This window comes from Pagrus pagrus (genome assembly GCF_965226575.1).
Source record: "Pagrus pagrus genome assembly, chromosome: 6".
NCBI classification, from domain to species: Eukaryota; Metazoa; Chordata; class Actinopteri; order Spariformes; family Sparidae; genus Pagrus; species Pagrus pagrus.
Window position 1 is genome coordinate 24,825,866 of NC_140190.1, and position 18,579 is coordinate 24,844,444.

An 18,579-nucleotide genomic window follows, 5' to 3' on the forward strand; every position below is an offset into this window, starting at 1 on the left:
CCAGAGGACGGGTGGAGCCATGCGAGTGACTGCCAGTAAGGGCTACTACAGTCCGGAAGGCAAACAAGCGATCTTCCCCTACTAGGAAAAACTTCTGCGTCCTGGACCGGCTGAGTGAAGACAAACTAAAGCCACTGGCAGATTCTGAGGTTTCTTGTCAAGTACGAAATGTTCTCATTACAAGCTAAAAAACATGACTTTTCCAAGCATACTGTGCATGGTAACTTAAAGAGACATTAATGAGATGGTTTTTCTGGGTGCATTATGCAGCGTGCACACATCAAGTTTACAGAAAAAGAAGGAGCCAGATGTTTTGATGGTTTTGAATTCCCTGAGTAATAAGTGTCATTCTCCCTCCCTCATTAAACCCGTGCCATGAATGGCAGGGTGTGAGAAAGCACAGAACCATGAGCACCCTCAGTACTGGAACAGCTTTTGAGTGAGAATATTCAATAAAAAGTCCTAAATGTGTGACAAATTACAATTAATAGGCGTGTTTGTACTGGGACTCAAATCCCAGGCATTTGATTCCTATCCACGAATCTCATATATGCAAAAATATGGAGAAAAAATATATTGTTTACGATCATTAACAATCATGAACACCAGGCACACACATACACAGTGTCTGTGTTCCACAAACGTGTCAAGCCGAGCTCTCAGACAGCAGGCAGGCCTATAGGGGGTGTCGACTGAATATGCATCAGGTTTCTTCCCTATGCTGTCTAAACATCGGAAACCTCTCCTATTCAGATTCATGAGTCGATCATCGCTGTGTGCAGAAGCTCAAGTGTGAGTGCTTTCAAAAGAGAGACACAGAGACGGGGGAGGGAGAGAGTTCCCCAAGGACATTCACAAGTTTCTGGTATGTAAATGATGAGTGGCTTCGCTGCTGTGAATAAAGGGAGAGGGAGAGCAGTGATGCTGTTTTTAGGTATGTAGGAGACGTATGACAGCTTCTGTCAAAGCACAATCTTCCAGAAATGGTCAATCAAAATGCCTCGTTAGGGACCTCATTAAATACTTGACAATACTCCTATTTTCACATTCTAAATGTGTCTCATTTTATTTATTGATAAAATATATTAATAGCATTATCCAGCCCCCTGTTTTGTTATGAAATTAAATGTTTTGGTGTTCAGATAACAAGACAAGACAAACAATCAAAAACTGGATTTGATGGTGAAAACTAATAGGTTTTCCATTTTTGGACTTTTAATAGCATGGCATCAATAAAAAATACATTTAAAAAGTAACTAATTAATTCGTATATTGTTATATAGTCAATTATGTGGCTGCACAATATGGTCAAAAAAAATCATATTGCTTTCATTTTGACAGATATTGCAATTGAGATATGACCATGAGGAGAGCGGATGATCCTTTGTGCATCACAATCATCATTTTCACAGAAAAAAGCTATTAAAATCATGATGATGTGACATGTGTCGGGGTCTGGACCAAACAAACATGTTTTCTTACATCTGGAGAACAGGATTTGTGGGTCAGGACATCTCTGCAGCCCCACAGTACTTCACTGTAATGCTGTTTTGTCACACATTTTACCTTTAAAAAAAAATACAGTTTTCTGCAATTTGGATAATTGCATTTGGCCTCATTGTGATTTGATTATATTTCAATTAATTGTGCAGCCTCAGTCAATTCTGATGGATTTCGACAAAGAAACCATTCACTGATATTGTCAGAATGGCTTTTCTGGCAGCTAATCCAGTGAAGTAATTAGTAAATGAATGAATGCACTTCATCACATCGATGCAAAACTCCTGTAAATCTCACACTACCTGGCCTGATCTCTGATTTGTTACATTTCCTGTGATACCCAGAGTCAACAAAGAGGAGAACACTCTTCAACACAATCACTGCAAGCTGACAAATGTCTATCATCTCATGATCTCTAGTGCGTCATCATATCACTCAACCTTATTAAAGGAATGAAAAACAACTCACTAATACCTGTACACACACCAACGAGCACAACACAAACACACACACACCGGTTTGTGTTCCCACAGAGCTCAGTATCAGTAGGAGAGCCCTTTCACACACAGACCATGTAACAGCGAAGGATTAACGTTCCTGGAAAAGGTAAGAGATCTGGTTTGTTCACCATCAACTGAACTTCTCTATCAGACGGAGCAGGTTTGAGGCTGCTGTACGCTTCACTTAAAGGATTGCTCAGAGAGCAAGACAGTCTCACATAACACCAGATACAGTGCTACATCTATGCTGAAATATTCTAAAAACTGGTTGCCGTTGATTATCTTCTCTCATCACCATTTCAATTTTAGCACCTCTTCATCAAGTGACTAATGCTCGCTGTGCTTTTGTGATAATTAGAGAATTATTGACTGAACACATGCAGCTCTCCTAGGATTTCCTCCCTCAACAACTCGCACAGTTTTTACTTTGCGATGAAACAGTGAAATAAAAGGACGAGGTTGGATGGGAAGTTTTTTGTTTTTTTGTGGAGAAGTGTTCAAAAATGTCTGTAAATAGCACAGATGTAACGGTTATCTAACAAAAGTAGTGACATCTTCAGCGATATGCCTCTACCTGCAAGTTTTTATGCAGTTGACTGCCAGAGCACATTTTCTGCATTTCTTCACTGTAACATTTATCCACATATGAATTAGCAAGTTCCATAAAATGTAAAACGGGAAGACGGGATTTGTTCCTCCTGTTCAGCTGCCAAGAGATACCAGCAGAAACCCCAGCTGGCTGACAGTGCTAACACCAGGACTAGACAGACCGAGAAAAATCTGGCACGGCACCAGCCAGCCAAACCTGGCAACGAGCAGGGCTTCTGCAGAGAAGAGAAAAAGAAGTGGAGATGGAAGTTTGGAAGGCGAGGAGAGGATGGATGAGACTGGATAAAGTGAGGAATCGATTTGTCTTGTAGAAAAAGTTAACTGTGCAAATAAATGCTTAAGTAGTGAGGCAGACCAGCTTGCTGTACAATTGGCTGAACATTAGACCTCTCAGCTGGACCACCAGTACTGATTTCAGTCTGCATGGGCACACTACATACCGACAGTGGGGTTTCTTTTGGACAGGGGACAGGAGGATGAAACCGGTGCTGCTGCCAGAAACATAAAAACACATAACGTCCGTGGTGTTAAGAGAATTTTCTGTGCAAAATCTGCAATTAAATAATTTGATTTAAGGGACAGACACAAAGGATTAATTGCTGTCGGTCTCCACAGGGAGCCCAGTTTGTGAACAAACACAGAGACCAGACGATCCTATCTGCCTCTTTTTTTGTAACTTAGCAGTGGAATCAAACCATAACGAGAACCTGCACACTCAGAGAGGAAAAATCATGAGAATCCTGGCAGAGGACAGAAACCAGAGGACAAGAGCTGAAATGTGTTGCGAGATGAATTCAAGACGGTCCCTACACAACAAGAGCAATATGTTTTTATGAGTCTGGGACCCAGCGTGACACATTATGGTGATCATTTGGGCACAGAGCTGAATACATTAAAGAGCTAAGGACTTGGTTATCGTGTCTAACCTAAATGAGCTCTCTTCTCTGCTGGGCTGACATTCCAACGGGGAGGAACTGTCTCGAGTGAGAAACCGCCACGCTCACACACTTGAGGATGACGCAGTGCAATAGCTTTGCCATTTCTCTGCATTGAAATAATTATGTTGAAACCACACTGAAGTTCTGAATAAACTGATTGAAAGCAGAGTGTCTGACAGAGGACACTTTCTTCCGAGCAGCTCATTTTTCCTGGCTGTCTTCTTTTGTGATCTGGAGTCACGTTGGCATGCCGGCAGGAGAAAACATCCATTTCAGTGTTAAAACACCAAAACCTGTTTGGCTTTCCTAATGCTCGTCTTCCATTACCCGTGAGTCAGTCCAGATCAAACAAGCCAGTCGTTTGGCAAACACATAACTGAGCTCGGAGACACTGATAGCTAAACACAGCTGCAGCCGCTCCGTACATGTAGCTTCAAACGAGTCTTGTTTATGTGAGAGGTGTGTGTGTGTGTGTGTGTGTGTGTGCAGGTCGAGGTACAGATAGTGTTAGACTGTGACTTCAGGTGTTTACATGTGTTTGGAACATTGGAAGTGTCTGACGCAGTCTACCCATATTTCATCTCACACTCAAAGCCCTGAAACTCTTCCCTGCCTCCTAATTAGCGAGCTACATCACATTTTCCACCTTGCCATTTTCTCTGCGAGGGTAAAAAAAGAAAAAAACGCTGCACTTCTTTTCATCTTCCGACCAGCCTTGTCTTATGGAGACGGGAGCAAGAAAGTTCAACTCATTAGCCCAGGTCACTTCCTGACTTTTCTTCAAAGGTGGCGAGGCAGCACAAGACAAAAGGCACAGGACAGCCTCACATGCCGACACCCACGGACACAATTACACCGAGAGACGGGAACGGGGAGCAGAGGAGATGAGACGATGGTGGAGGAGATAGAAAGGCTAGAGAAGGAAGTGTAGTGCAGACGAGGAGAAGACCTCAAGCTACAAAGGAAAACCAAAAGAAACACAGAAAAGGGCGACAAAAAGGGTTCAATTATCTACATTCTTTTAATATCATATCACATAATATTCAGTCAAAAGGATATGAACGACAGAACGTGCAACACCAGGCCAGCCGTCTCCCACTGCTTACAGTCTCTACGCTAATCTATGCTAATCACCTCCAGGCGTCAGCTCCATATTTTACCCTTTCACACTTGACAAAAACCCCATTAGCAGCGGACATCAGGCTTTTGTCTTCAATAGGGTAAAGTCCTGGGTAAAATGACTGCCCTTTCTCTGGCGCCATGCTGTGATGCGTTGTTTTAAAGTTCCAGACTATAGTGCATAAACATATTTCCTTTTGCAAAATGACCTTGTTTTTGTGGCAGCCAACAATAAGATAACCGATAATTTCACATTTTTATATTTCAAAAAGAAGTTTGTGACCTGTAGTTTATTTACACCTGAGGGTAGAAAAGGCACAGATGAAGTGAGCGAGACAGGTGCAGCAGTTTGACGCCACGACTGCGACAACGCCGTGCTGCACTTGTTCTTCTTCTTCTCTGCATTTATTGGCTTACCAACTTAAAAGTGCTTTCCACCACCCACTGTATTGGAGTGTGTCGATGCTGCGCTTGTCAAGTTAGTGAAAGCAATGGCTCGTATCATTGCCTCTATTTATAGGCTATAATATCACTGATACCAATCTATAACTGATCATATAATGTCCCAATCATATTTATCATGCATCCCTATTTGACTAAAAGGCTGAGGTAAAAGATATAAAAACAAGTAATCACTGTCATTGTTGCTGGCTGCCATGCTGTTTTCTAAAGTTCCCTGTTTTCTGGTGCTTTCTTGTGGTCAGAGGTCACAAACATCAATCAGTGGGAAAAGAGTCATTCGCCTATTTTTTTAGTTTGTCTGTGTTTAAAAAAAAACCTGCATTTACAGGCTTATTTTGGTGTAAACATGAGGAGACATGTGTTGTCAATCTTAGCAAGACAGCAAATGGCGAACTATTGCCTTCAGCTCTTCACCATCATTATTTTTAACATCCTTCATCCTCGCATTCACATACAATACAAGTGAATCCACAATTACTAATATACCCATTAGTAAGGATTTACGTGCTTAACCCAAGAGCCCACGAATGTTTTTAATAAACATGTTTGGAGGCAGCCATTTGCAAAGCTACGCTTTCCAGCCTATATGACTGATGTTGACTTCATCATGGGCTGCAGCTCGACATCTGTATTCAAGTTTGCGGAGTTCAAAGCTTGCCTGCTTCTAATTTGGTGCACCAATGTTCTCCCTGGGTTTTGAGAAAATAATCCACAATTCAGAGTGCGTGTAAAGTACTACAAAGCATCAGGGGATGTTTCCCAGCAAATAAACCTGTTGATTAAAGGTGCACTATGTAGTTTTGGGGAGGAAATTTTAACCAGAGGAGAAAAATCTTCACTGAATGATTGTTTTTAATTCCTAAATAAACAAACTCCCTTTGTTTTCATGATTGAATAAACAAACTGACCTTAAAGGACAACACATGTTTCATACTGTTTTACTTTGTTTATATGTGGCGGACCCTGCCACCTTTCAAGCTTTAAACAGTGTTCTGGGGACCTTATTTTCCTCTGAGAACAGCTTGTTTATTCACTTACGGTTTATTCACTTATGGTTTTATCACCTCATTAATATTGTAAATATAAAAATTCTGAGTTTGCATTTATCCTAAAAAAAAAACTACATAGTGCACCTTTAAACTTGAAATCTCAGCAGCTATTGAAGTGACATAATAACAGTGACTATATATGCTGTGTTTATCATCACTGACTGCACCTTTAACTTGCAGAAGCCATTATGTATATGAATGGCCGTGAGGAGAGAAGTTAGACTAACTGAGCCGACCTCCACGACCCCGTGACCCCGAGTCATACAATTCCTCACCATCAGAGAGAAGGATGCAAACTGCAGTGACAGTGTCAGTGACAGTGAGACATTTCTTGGCTGCCATCACTGCACAATTTCTCTTCTAGTCTCCTTTTATACCCACCCTCAGCATCTATTTTAGCATTTTGCACTCTTAACAGCGCTCCGCCTCGAGGAAGAACCCCAAAGCCCACCATTTCATATTCGCAGTCAGATAAAAAATGCGCCTATTAAAACACAAAAATACTGCAAACAGGCATACAGATTGGATGGAATCTAAGACAACTTGGGAAACACTGCTTCTCCACAACTGTGAAGTTTGGGTTTACGGCGAGTTTATGTATGCAGCACAGAGCCCTGAGAGAGAGGCATCAACACAGAGAGAGAGAGAGAGAGAGAGAGAGAAAAGAGGCATGAAAAACAGTCTGATCTGCTTCTCCACAGTAGAAGCTCCAACTCTCTCCTCATCGAGAATGCAAAGCCTCTTCTGCAGGAGTGTATGTGGATGTGTGTGTGTGTGTGTGTGTGTGTGTGTCAGGGGGGGATGGGGGCCTTACAAATGCATGGTGTCTGGGGGAGGGAACCGGTCCCTCTACTCTCCTTGCCCTCCCAATCGGGTATTTTGCTCGCTGCCCCCTTGCCTTCACCAGAAGCCCCCGCCCCTTCCTTTTCCCCCTTTCTCTCTTTCAGGGAGAGTTCATTTTGAGTCTTGCCCATTGTGGCGAGTGAAGGGACTGACTTGCTAAGGGGCGGCCTGGGGTCCCTTGGTTCACACTGCCAGGTCAGCCCTGTTGGAGCTAACTAAGTAACACTGGCAGGAATCTGGAGAAGAAAAACACAAAGCCTGGATCACCAGTGAAGATCCTTTTCTCTCTCTCTCATTGAGTGCATTTGTTATCGCTTTGTGCGTGTGTGTGTGTGTGTGTGTGTGTGTGTGTGTGAGGAAAGACTAGGCAGTCGGGGTGACAGTGTATGGGAGATAAAGACAGAGAGGCAATAGAGAAAGGGAGAATCATTAAAAAAGTGAGAATGAGCTGATTAAACACAGCCAGTTAATTAGCTCTCCTGTTTAATAAGCAGAGGAAAGTGTTAGCTACTTTCACTGAAAACCTGGAAGGCTTGGCTGCACACAACTCAGTTCAATACACAGGAAATTAGCGTTGTTCTGCAGAGAGGAAATTAATCGTAAACTGTTTTGATGAATTCTCATAGAACCCATTATTACACTCAAAATATCTGCAGTAAGAATGATCTGCTTCTCTCTCTTTTTATGGCATAAAAATAAAGTGAAGATCTTGTGAAGATGGGTTTAATGGCAGTATGTAATGGCATGTTTCACTATTTTCACATTTTAATAATTTTAATAAATAATTTGAGGGAATCAAAACCTGCATCTGTGATTCAGGTACCAATTATGTGACATGATACGGGCTGCAAGAAACTAGGGACAGACCGATTCAGCATTTTTCTGATTATCAGTATCTGTGTTATTTGTGTCTGATTGCTGATAAAAAATCTGTCCAATGTCCAGCCCACAACACTATCTGATTGGCCATGCATCACAAGCAATAACCAATCAACATTTTATTATTCTGAACCTGCAAAATAACATACATATTATGTCAATAAATGTAGTGGAGTATAAAGTAGCAGAAAATGGAAATACTCAAATAAAGTACATCAAAATTGTACTTCAGTAGAGTACAAGAGTAAATTGTATGTAGTTACATTCCATCTCTGTTTGCTCTAAATTTCGACAAAAAGATTTCAATTTTTATTGCAAATGTGCATCAGTTCCAAATATTATTGGTGTCCTTCATTACTAATAATGGTAATCAACTGTTTCACTGGTCGCAATGTCTTGTTGCATGTGATTTAAATGAAGAAAAACATGTTAGTATTTCCACCTTCTTTCCTGTTTGCAATCCTTTACATAACGTGATAAGAAGTGAAGTTAAAATGTATTACTGGGTGCTCCTTAATTATGTGCCGGTGCACTTAAATTAAAAAGGTGGGCGCAGCAGTGAAACGAATGTGAAGTAGCAGTCTTGTCAGTATTTAACATTTTGGCTTGACACGATTGAACTCATTAAATAACCTCTTCAGCTCTATAATTAAGTATGACACAATACACAGACACGTGAATGTATGCGTGCACGCCTGGCATCCTGATGTTCATCTCAGGTCAAACTGATAACCACAGGATGTTTGCAACCGGAAAAGATGTTATTTTTCTCTGATCTGACCATGTTTAATGACACTGCACTTAGATAGCAGCAACAGAAATCATGGTCTAGATTCTTAACGGGAGCTTAGCATTACAGGGCATGTCAAAACTGGATAAAAGTGAGGAGAGAGCAAGAGAAGGCAGACAAAAAAGGCCAAGGCTGAGGACGCTGCAAATCACTGCAGAACCAATTTCAGCCAAGGCCAAAGAGAGAGAAAGAGAGAGGCCTTCTTCAACTGGGAGATGCGGGAAACAGATCAAAAAGCGGTCAGATAAATGATCTGGCCACGACAGTACAGACAGATTTAAACCACAACAGCTGGTGCAGAAGGGGAAGAACATCAGTTTTCTGCTTCGTCCTGACCGCAGTCCAGCAGGAGCCAAGAGACGGTGCACTAGGCTGTACTTACACAGGCAAGAAAAAAATTAAAGGGATTTGATTGAAATGAATGGGAGTCGTGTTGTCCAAAATCTCAAGGGGGAAAAAAGAAAACACGTCCCTGAAAATGTTTTTCTCTCCGTATCTTTCTTCCAGCAGGCTTCAAAGCACCAAGTAAGATATGGAAGTGGGCTGCAGGTAGATCGAGATCAAGATGAAGCCAGACTCCGAATGATACTTGATGTCTGTGTCTGTCTCTGAGGAGGTAGTTTGGCAGCTGTTCAACATGTTCATGGCCAGGTCAAAAGACTGAATGGGACATTTTACAAAATCAACTGTGACTTGTGACCAGAAAACCACACATGCCACACATTATAAGAAAAAAAACTTAACTTTTAGTGTTGTCAATTAGGATTAAACCTGTAAAATTAATATAAGTAGGGCTGGGTGATGTGGCCAAAGAATAAAACAGCAATTTGGGGTTGATTTGTGAATTTATTAGATGTTTTCTTCAGGAAACTGCATCACTGAGACATCTTGTTGTGTTCCCTTGGATGAATTCAAATATATAAGATTGACAACTACATGAGGTTGTTTTCCTTGAATCCAGAAGCGACACCGTTTTCCGTCTAACAGCCGAACTTAAATCCCAGTTTTGTCCAACGAGTCTGGGGACTTCATGGTTTCTGATATGTGTTCAGTTTGGAGGTTGGAGACAGTTTGAAGCAGAGCAGTTGGAAACAAGGGGCGCCAGAGCCTCTCGGTGCTTGGACTCGAGCCAATACATACAACGGCTCCACATTTAATGAAAACGTGGCCGTCTGCTCTGTTCTCTCCTGCATTGTGACGGGATGATAAAGGTAATAGTTGACAGAACTAGGTTGTTTCCCGGGTTTTGGACAGGCCAAGAATTTTGATGACTGATATCGAAGTCATTCCAAGTTTTAAAACAGTGCAGATGTCCCTGTGGGGTTTTGCAGCTGCTGGCAGAGAGCCTCGTTTCTCCATGAAAAATGGACTAAAGAAATACAATTCCTCATTTTAATGAATAATTTTAAATTCTACATGATAGAAACATTCAGTTCAGAGTAAGGCCATGTATACCCAACAGCTTATCGCACCAGTTACCATGTTCATTTCCAATTTGGATAAAAACACATAACACTAAAGCACACACAGACAGAACAAAATAACTTGGAGTAATAAAGTATTCATGCATCAGCATTAACTTGGGACCATGAATCCAAAAAAAAAAAGAAAGAAACACTCCCTGCAATAACAGTTTGGAAAAAAGCGACAGTTAAAATGGAAAAAGAAGAGAGGAGCAGATAGTTCAGCCGAGCCTCGAAGGCCCATAAACCGCTGAGGCACATCACGATTTATGGCCGGAGTAAAAAACGAGGAATTGTGCCGTGCAGTGCAATGCAAGTCTGACTAATGCAAAGCACCTGTTGCTCCGACAACCTGAACATCCCACACGAGAGAGAGGAGGTCAGACCTACGGTGACAGAGAAGAAATTCCTACAGCTTCCAAAACCTGGCAGATGTTTATATGAGTGTGGCGAGACAACACGAGAGCTGGAGGTAAATCATATTAACCAGTCCGACCACCAGTTGTTAAATTAAAACCACTTAAAAGTTTTTCAGCAAAGGGGCTAAAAACAAAGCGCCATCTGTCCAGCAAACATCAGACATGAAAAGTTAGCAATAAGCTGATGAATATCGAATGTTCATTTTTGTATTTTCAATTTCTGGTCAAAAACAAGAATGTAGATAGAGCACATACTTCCACCAGGGCCCAACGGTCCCCTTTAATTCAATCAAGCCTAATCCAATATCAAACTCCATAGCTCTGTATCCTTCTTAATTTTAAACCACCTACAACTGCTTAACCATAATTTAAAATCACCAGATCTAACATCTGCATCAATTTATACTCACTCATAAACACCAGCCACCTAAATACATCTGATTTTTTCTTTCTTCCAAGATCCATGCATTATTCTCTGAGATAAAAAAATCCTTGATCTGTCCCTTTATCTGGATCCACGGCAAAACTAAATGGGGTCTTTTCTGGACCGAGACCAGTGTAGTCCTGCATGGGGTAAAAAGACATTGGTAAAAAACACATAACCTTCTTTGCAGACGTAAAAAATTTTTTTTTTTAAATCAATGAATCCATATTTAAATAAAACAAAATCTCGACTGGATGGTACGGAGCTACAGCTCACACCAAAGTCTTGACTGATGCTGTGATAAACAAAACACTCATCCATGAACCTGGAGTTCAGCTCAATATCCTGCATAAAACTCACATTTTTGTGTGAAAACTGCAGTTAACCCGTGACAAAAGGGGCCAAAACCAGAGACGATATGTATCCATCCATGTTATGTTTCAATATTCTGTGATTTGGTACACTGGACTAACTGGCAGGGAGTAGTTGGTTATATTATGTAACCTCAGTGCCCTGAGGGGTGGGCAACAAAAAGAGCCCCATCATATCCCCCAACAAGACAAGTGCAGGAATGTGCTCAGGGACATATTTGACACCTAAGTGTCTGTTTGCCCTTTGGATGAGTGTTATTGTGAAGAAGAATGTTCTACACACATCCTGGCTCATACACACACTTTAAACTTTACAGTTTAACATGCAGTCAACATCTACAAGCCGTGCATGGAGCGCAACAGCGTGTTCAACTGGATGTGCAGTCATTCATACAAAATTCAGCTTCATATTATTAAGTGAAAAAGAACACGCCTGGTATGCGTGATGCTGGACTGCAAAACAGAGAGAAATGTGGACTCAAAGTCAAAAGAGAGAATGAATGAGAGGTAGTAATAGTCCCACATGTAGCAGAGGGCCTGTGAGGCTCACAGTAACCTTGACTGTTTGAGCACACAGCCAGGCAGGCGATGCAGTAAGAGGCAAGAAGGCTTTGAAGCTTTACTGCAGAGAACCTAGCAGGAATTCTGATGTCCTGCTGTATATCCTCTAACCCTCCTCCTCCTCCTCCTCCTCTCTGCAACTCATCCAATATAAAGTGAGGGAAAGAGAAGAAACACAGCATAAGCTAGCAAGAGAGGAAGTAGAGAAATGAACTTAAAAAAAATATACAGGTGGAAACAAAGCGAGGGAGCGCAGCGAGAAGATATTTATAAATGTGAAAGAGCCCTAAATAAAAACGTCTAGTCCTGGTGAAGAGAAACAACAAAGCAGGGATTGGGGCTGGTGTTGCCCTTGGACCAAACTCAACCCAGAAAATCACAACTTAATGACAGTGGTGGAGCCTTTTCCTGCACAAACCTCCACTGCCCTCAAATTACTATCAGTATTCAATTAGGGGGTCGGGAAAATTGGACGAGCCGGCCTCAATAACAAACCACACTTCTCTGTGGATTAAGGCCCTTAAAACTAACACAGTGAAATGTCTTTTGTAAATAATCACCCGATACCCTCTCAGTAACACCAAGCCAACTGGACTTCTCACACAGCAGTGACTGATCTCTTTTATTCTAGGTTTCCAATAGCAATCAAGTGTGTGTTTCTATATCTGTGGCTGGGAACGTACTGTGGTCCTGGCTCGAGCAGGCGGCCACATGACAAGCGCAGCACCAGGCCCATGTTTTAATAACGTGGAAAAGGAGATCAGATTTCATATTTACATCCAAGCCAAAGTCCAAATAGTCGTGTAAAACCTGCTGCTGTAAGCCACAGAAAAGCTGACGTGAAGTGCTCATTAGTTACATGTATCAGAGAAGGCTGTCCGCTTTCACTAAAAACTCAGTGCGTCACATGGCAGAGGTCAGTGTCATTAATCATTTTAAAAAGATGTGAAATGTATTTACTTGAATGTGGAAAATCTTTCTTAACTTTCTGTTTGAGACACTGAGAACCTGCAGGTCTGAGACAAAGCCAGGCTGACATGAATCAACAGGGTTTGCACGGCAGTTTAGTCAAATTCATGCACCTTCGAGGTATCTTAACTAACAATTTCCAGATTCTTGAAGCCTTCATCATCACATCTAATTCCTTTACACCCACAGCAATCAATGTACTGTATAATGTCACTTGGTTTATTTTACCAGCTGTTCATATTTACCTTAATCGTATGATTTGATCATGATTCATAATTCTAGATAATTCTGACACAACATTATATGGATATCTTTCAGCTGATACCAATAACCGATGAGCACTTACATTTAATGGCCTGTGATTTTACATTTTTATATTTCGGAAGAAGTTCATTACCTGTAGTATTTGCACATCTAAGCGTAGAAAAGGCAAAGGTGTAGTGAGCAAAGATGATTTAATATTCAAAAGCTCTACTAAGATTTGTTGTGTTAACTCTGAAGACTTTCTCCTTCCTCTCCTTGCAAAACATGTATTATTTCTTTTAACCAATACAATAAAAGGTCGATGATATAAATGTGTTAATGCCGGGCTGATAATTTATCGGCAATTATAAAAGATTTTTGGTTTACATGAGGGATTGTGTCGATAAAACACCAGATTATGTTGAAAATCAAGAATAGGAATCAAGGAATCTGTTCAAATTCAAGAATATTCCTCACCTCCAAAACACAATGCTTGAAATTCAGCATTTTTTCAATCTGTTAAGACTTTGTACGAACCCTGAATCAAAGATAAAACAAGTGATACATAACAGAGCCCGACTGATAAATCCTTTGGCCAACATCATCTGATCACAGATGTATCAGTAACTACGTCTGTCTTGTCTGATTGAAGAGATTTTTAGGGGAAAAAATGCTCAGGGTTCCCACTGAAGTTTTATTGTTTCAGTGCACTGCTGTCATTTTAAACAAATCTTTGTCACAAGTGTTAGATAACCACTTTTGAGGGATCACTGCAAATGAAAAGAATGTGTGTATGTCAGCCAATATATCGATATCAGAATATTTCACAACAAGAGCCATACGACAGATGTTTTAAATGATTAACACACCAGGTACAAGGACATGTAGTATGTAAATGATGTCAAAATGACTAACCGGGGCACCTCTCATGTGGGGAAGACTGAAATATGACTCAAATGCTGATACTGTGCAAGAGCTAACGATCATAATTACTCTGTTATGAACCTGTCAGACAAATAGAGCTAATAAAAGGAGTTGTTAAGCAACTGAGAAGACGAGGAAGATTTATTGGCAACAGATTTGACACTTGATTAAGTGTTTCAATCAACTTCCTCATTCACAGAGCAAAACTTCTGAGCAGCTGCCAACAGGTGCGTAAGTGAAGAGAAGACCACAGGCAGAGAAAATCCAAACAAAAACTCCTGCACATTGTTCACCTAAGCTGAGTTGAGGAAAGATAATTCAATAACAAAGCTTTGGCACAAAGACCTTCATGAGGTTATTTCCTGATGGAAACATTCTCTGGTTCTGGTTTCTCAAATTTGAAGATATGTTGCCTTTGTATCATAACGACAGTACAATAAATCCATTTCAGTGTTGGACTGTGTAATTAACAATAATAATAATTAATAAAGCATATCAAGACATCATCTTTGGTTTCAAGAAATTACTGATGGGCGTAACTGATATTCTATAGACTAAACCAATGATCAAGGGAGTGGTTAATTAATCCATAAAGAGAGTAGCACACTAACTGCAGCCCTACACCAAACTTTACAGTTCATAGTTACAATAATCAGACTGAATTGAACTTATTTCATAAAAATAGACTAAATGTTGTATATTGCAACAGAATCCCGACCACTCAAACTTCACAGGGCATCGCTTTAACAATATAAATCCAACAAAACATCCTCTGAAAGTTGACCTATCAACTTCAAGCGTCGACTGTACACCCTCACGTCCCCTGATAATTGAGTAACTCAATGATAGATTGAACAAGGTTGACCCAGTGACTCAGAAGCGCTGACAAGGGGGGCCTCAAATTACACATCTGCCGGAGAATGAGGGGTGGAGCGGAGAGGGCTAGAATTACGCTTTAAATGGAGATGCCGGGATGCTCGCTTGATAACAAAAGCTTCAGATCTTCTCCCAAATAGCACAGCGAGAACTTTGCGGGTTGATGTCGCCGTGCCAAAAAAGTAAAACACACAAATGAATGTCGGCTATGACTCCAGAAATCAGTATCGGTGTTAAAGTCGATCCAAACTCATTTTAGGGAGGACAAAATGAATGCCTCCTTCACTGCACAGGGAGAAGAGGCAGGAAGATAAAGTGAATGTGGTTTAACAGACACACCTACAGGCTGAGAGTCAGGCCACATCTGAGCATCAGAGCAGGCGTCCACACAGACAGCACGGCCGACAGATTCCTGCAGTTGTTTTCATGGGCAGATGCAGGCTGTTCATACTGGATGCACATCTCTTACATTCGTGGAAAACCGCTCTGACAAATCCATGAAATGTGCCGCTTCAATCAAACTCACATTAGCGTTGTGCCAAGTCAGATTTTCACAGCTTGCACAACAACACGATGGCCTCAAAACTGTTTTCCCACGACACATAGGGATGACGCCGGATGCATATTTCTAATAAATAACAGAGCAGACTATAAGAAATCAGAATCAGTCATAAAAATATTTGCACACTGATAAAACAATCATACTCTGCTATGGGAGAAAAACAGAACTAAAGACAGAACCAGACAGAGTAAAAGGGGGAGATTAATTGTAAATGTATGCCCCAGCATGAGCTGAAAACAAGACTAATACACTGTTTAAAAAAAAGAAAGACAGAGTGCACAGACAGCAGAGACAATGATGCAAAGAGCAGGAAGAGACGGACACCGAGCACAAACTGGAGCTCAGGGAGGGATGAGCGCTGACAAAGGCGGATCCAGAGGGATCAGAGGAAGCCCTCAAAGCCGACTCCCAGAGCCGGGATGAAGGCGGCTCAGTGTGGAAGCAGAGAAGATGAAACACCATTTGGGGTCGGGGCCCCCCCGCTGCCTCGCCTCTGTGTTCAGGGCCTGTGAGCGCCTCTGCCTATGAAGTGCTAAACACCCCCCCTACTCACACACACACACACACACACACACACACACACCCTGCAGCACCAGGCACTGCACCCTGCACCTCCTGCCATTTGGTGACTCAACACACCACTGCACGGACGGATAGAGCAAACTAATGATTCTGCTGTGTTCACACCGTGTGTTTAAACTCATTTAGGGCTGCAACAAACGTCATGACTGATTCGTCTGCTGATTATTATCTCGATTAATTAGGTCTGATTGATCAGATTTGGTCTAAGAAACAACAGGAAATAGTGAGAAGTGCTCGTTACAGTTTCCTAAAGCTCAACGTTTCTTGTTTTGTCCGACCTACAGACCAAAAGACAAAGTGTGCGATCTATTAACTCAAAACACAAATAATAACCCTCACAATTAAGAAGGTGGAACTAACGTTTTCTATTTTCACTTGAAAATGTTCAAATAGATGTCAGTTAATTTTCTGTTGACTGACTAAACGACTCACTGACAAATTGTTTCAGCTCTAATTCAAATTTTGTCAAACACCTAATCGATGTAACAGTTACAGCTCTAGAATAAAGGATCAATCAAGGTTTGTATAGTTTAACATGAGCACACACTCATCAACGATGGGATTTTAAGTCTCCAATGGGAAACGAAAAAAGCAAAAATCAAACCATGTCAGTCAGAGCTGCAACGATTAATCGATTAGTTGATCGAAAAAAAAAATGTAGTGTCAACTATTTTTTGAATCAATACATTTTTTCAGCCAAACATTTGCTGCTTTTCTTTGTCATTTCTGACAGTAAATGAAGTGACCTGTTCTGGGTTTTGAAGTGTTGGTCAGACAAAAGAAGCAAAATTCTCACTTTCTATAAACTAAACGATTAATCGATTTATCATGGAGATTCCCCAGATTAATCGATAGTGACAACAATTGTTAAATGAAGCCCTGATTTGGTTTGTCGATGGCAGAAAATGAATCGAAGAATATTTTGATAGCAGAGTCATCATCCCCCTCAGCTCTGGGAACATGTGATGTGATGGGCATTTAATAAATCATCACTGAACTGATGCTTCAAAAAAAAAAATCACAATAGATGAACTGAGAATGAAAACAATGATTGGCTGCAGCCCTGATTTAAACTGAGGCTGCTGCTGGACACATGACCTGCGAATAAAATCTGACATGTTGTATTTGATCATGAGCAGATCTTCAGATCAGGCCTGTGAAGAATTTATTCATTCTTGTGATTTGATGTTCAGGACTTGAGAGCACAGATTCTCTGAAGGCATCATACTAACTGGCTTTTCACGTGCACGATGGCATGTGTCCATCTTCATATTCAGTCTTATGACCTTGCACACGTCACGGTTAACTGTATTAAGCTGATCTTATTCATTATGACGATAAATCAGGTCAACCCACTGATGATACAATGAAATGTTGCTTCAGGGCTCATTGTGGGTGACAGGAAATATCCTCCTGGTTATTTGGATTTATCAGCACGCAAATGTGTTCAAATGACTGATCTTTAGTAAAATAAAAAAAAGGCGTCTATTGAACCAGATTATGGGATAAAGAGGTGAAACAAAAGCCAAACCTCCGGATTAATGCGTCCTAACTTCAAAGCGCCTGTTGTTGCACTGCAACACCGAGCGACCACACGTCCGACTGTTCCCCAACAACTCTGCCAACTAAAGTTGTCCTCTGTGGTCATTAGTACACTACTTCAACAATGGCTCTTTAAACCATGTCTCAGTTTTTACGCAAACACAACACGGACACATTTCCTAAAAGCGTTCTCCTCCACGTTTACCTGCATGGTGAAGACTCCCAGCTCCTGAGAGGACAGCTTCTTCATCTGATCGGCCAAAACTTGCGCCTCTTCCAGGATGGAAAACTCCGTCTCGGCTCCGCAATATCCACAAGAAAGAGCCGCGCACATTAGAACGAAGCTCCACGAAAAAGCCGAGAAGCCCCCGTGAAAGCGAAGGTGTGTATCCCCGAGAGCAGCGCGCGTATTCGGCGTGAAAGGCGGAGGTTTGTCCCCTGTCCGCCTCGCCATGATGGCTGTGGGTCCGCAGGCTGGAGAAACACGGAGTCTGAGCTGGTGGCGGAAAGGAAAAAACTTCAAGGGAAACTACTTTTACAACTTTGCAGCGTAGAGTCCGTGTGCCCCTTCTCTCCGGTACGAGTCTCCACTATTTCCAGCGGCGCAAACCATCGCAGCTCCGTGAAATCCCCCGAGAGAACAAAGTAGATCCATGCGCGACACGGGAGAGTTTCTCTTTTTAAAAAAAACCTCGTCGCTGTTCCGTCTTCGGTCAGTCGCTCCAACTCCTGGAAGTCTGGCAAAGTGTGTGTGAGCCGGAGATTCACCACAATGGGGGTGAAAGTGGGAGGCGTGGAAACACAGGAGTCCTACCGGCGCCTGGATCTCCGGGTCTATGGATCAGGGTTTCATGATGCGTTCAACTGCTGCTGGGAAAAAACACGGCGGGCGTAGAGTGACCCTGAATAGACAAAAACATCAAGGATCGTTTTTAATTTTTTATCCAGCTACTT

The 18,579-nt window shown here is 41.6% G+C and overlaps 1 protein-coding gene across 1 annotated transcript in view; it reads right to left on the reverse strand.

The window, feature by feature from the left end:
• The window catches only part of cachd1 (cache domain containing 1), a 92,766-nt gene extending 74,387 nt beyond the window's left edge, over window positions 1–18,379 (reverse strand). The window contains exon 1 of the mRNA XM_084354265.1: window positions 17,831–18,379. Within this exon, the coding sequence (XP_084210391.1) occupies window positions 17,831–18,079 (249 nt within the window). The 5' untranslated portion in view covers window positions 18,080–18,379. The remainder of the gene's footprint in view (window positions 1–17,830) is intronic.
• Window positions 18,380–18,579: the final 200 nt, after the last annotated feature.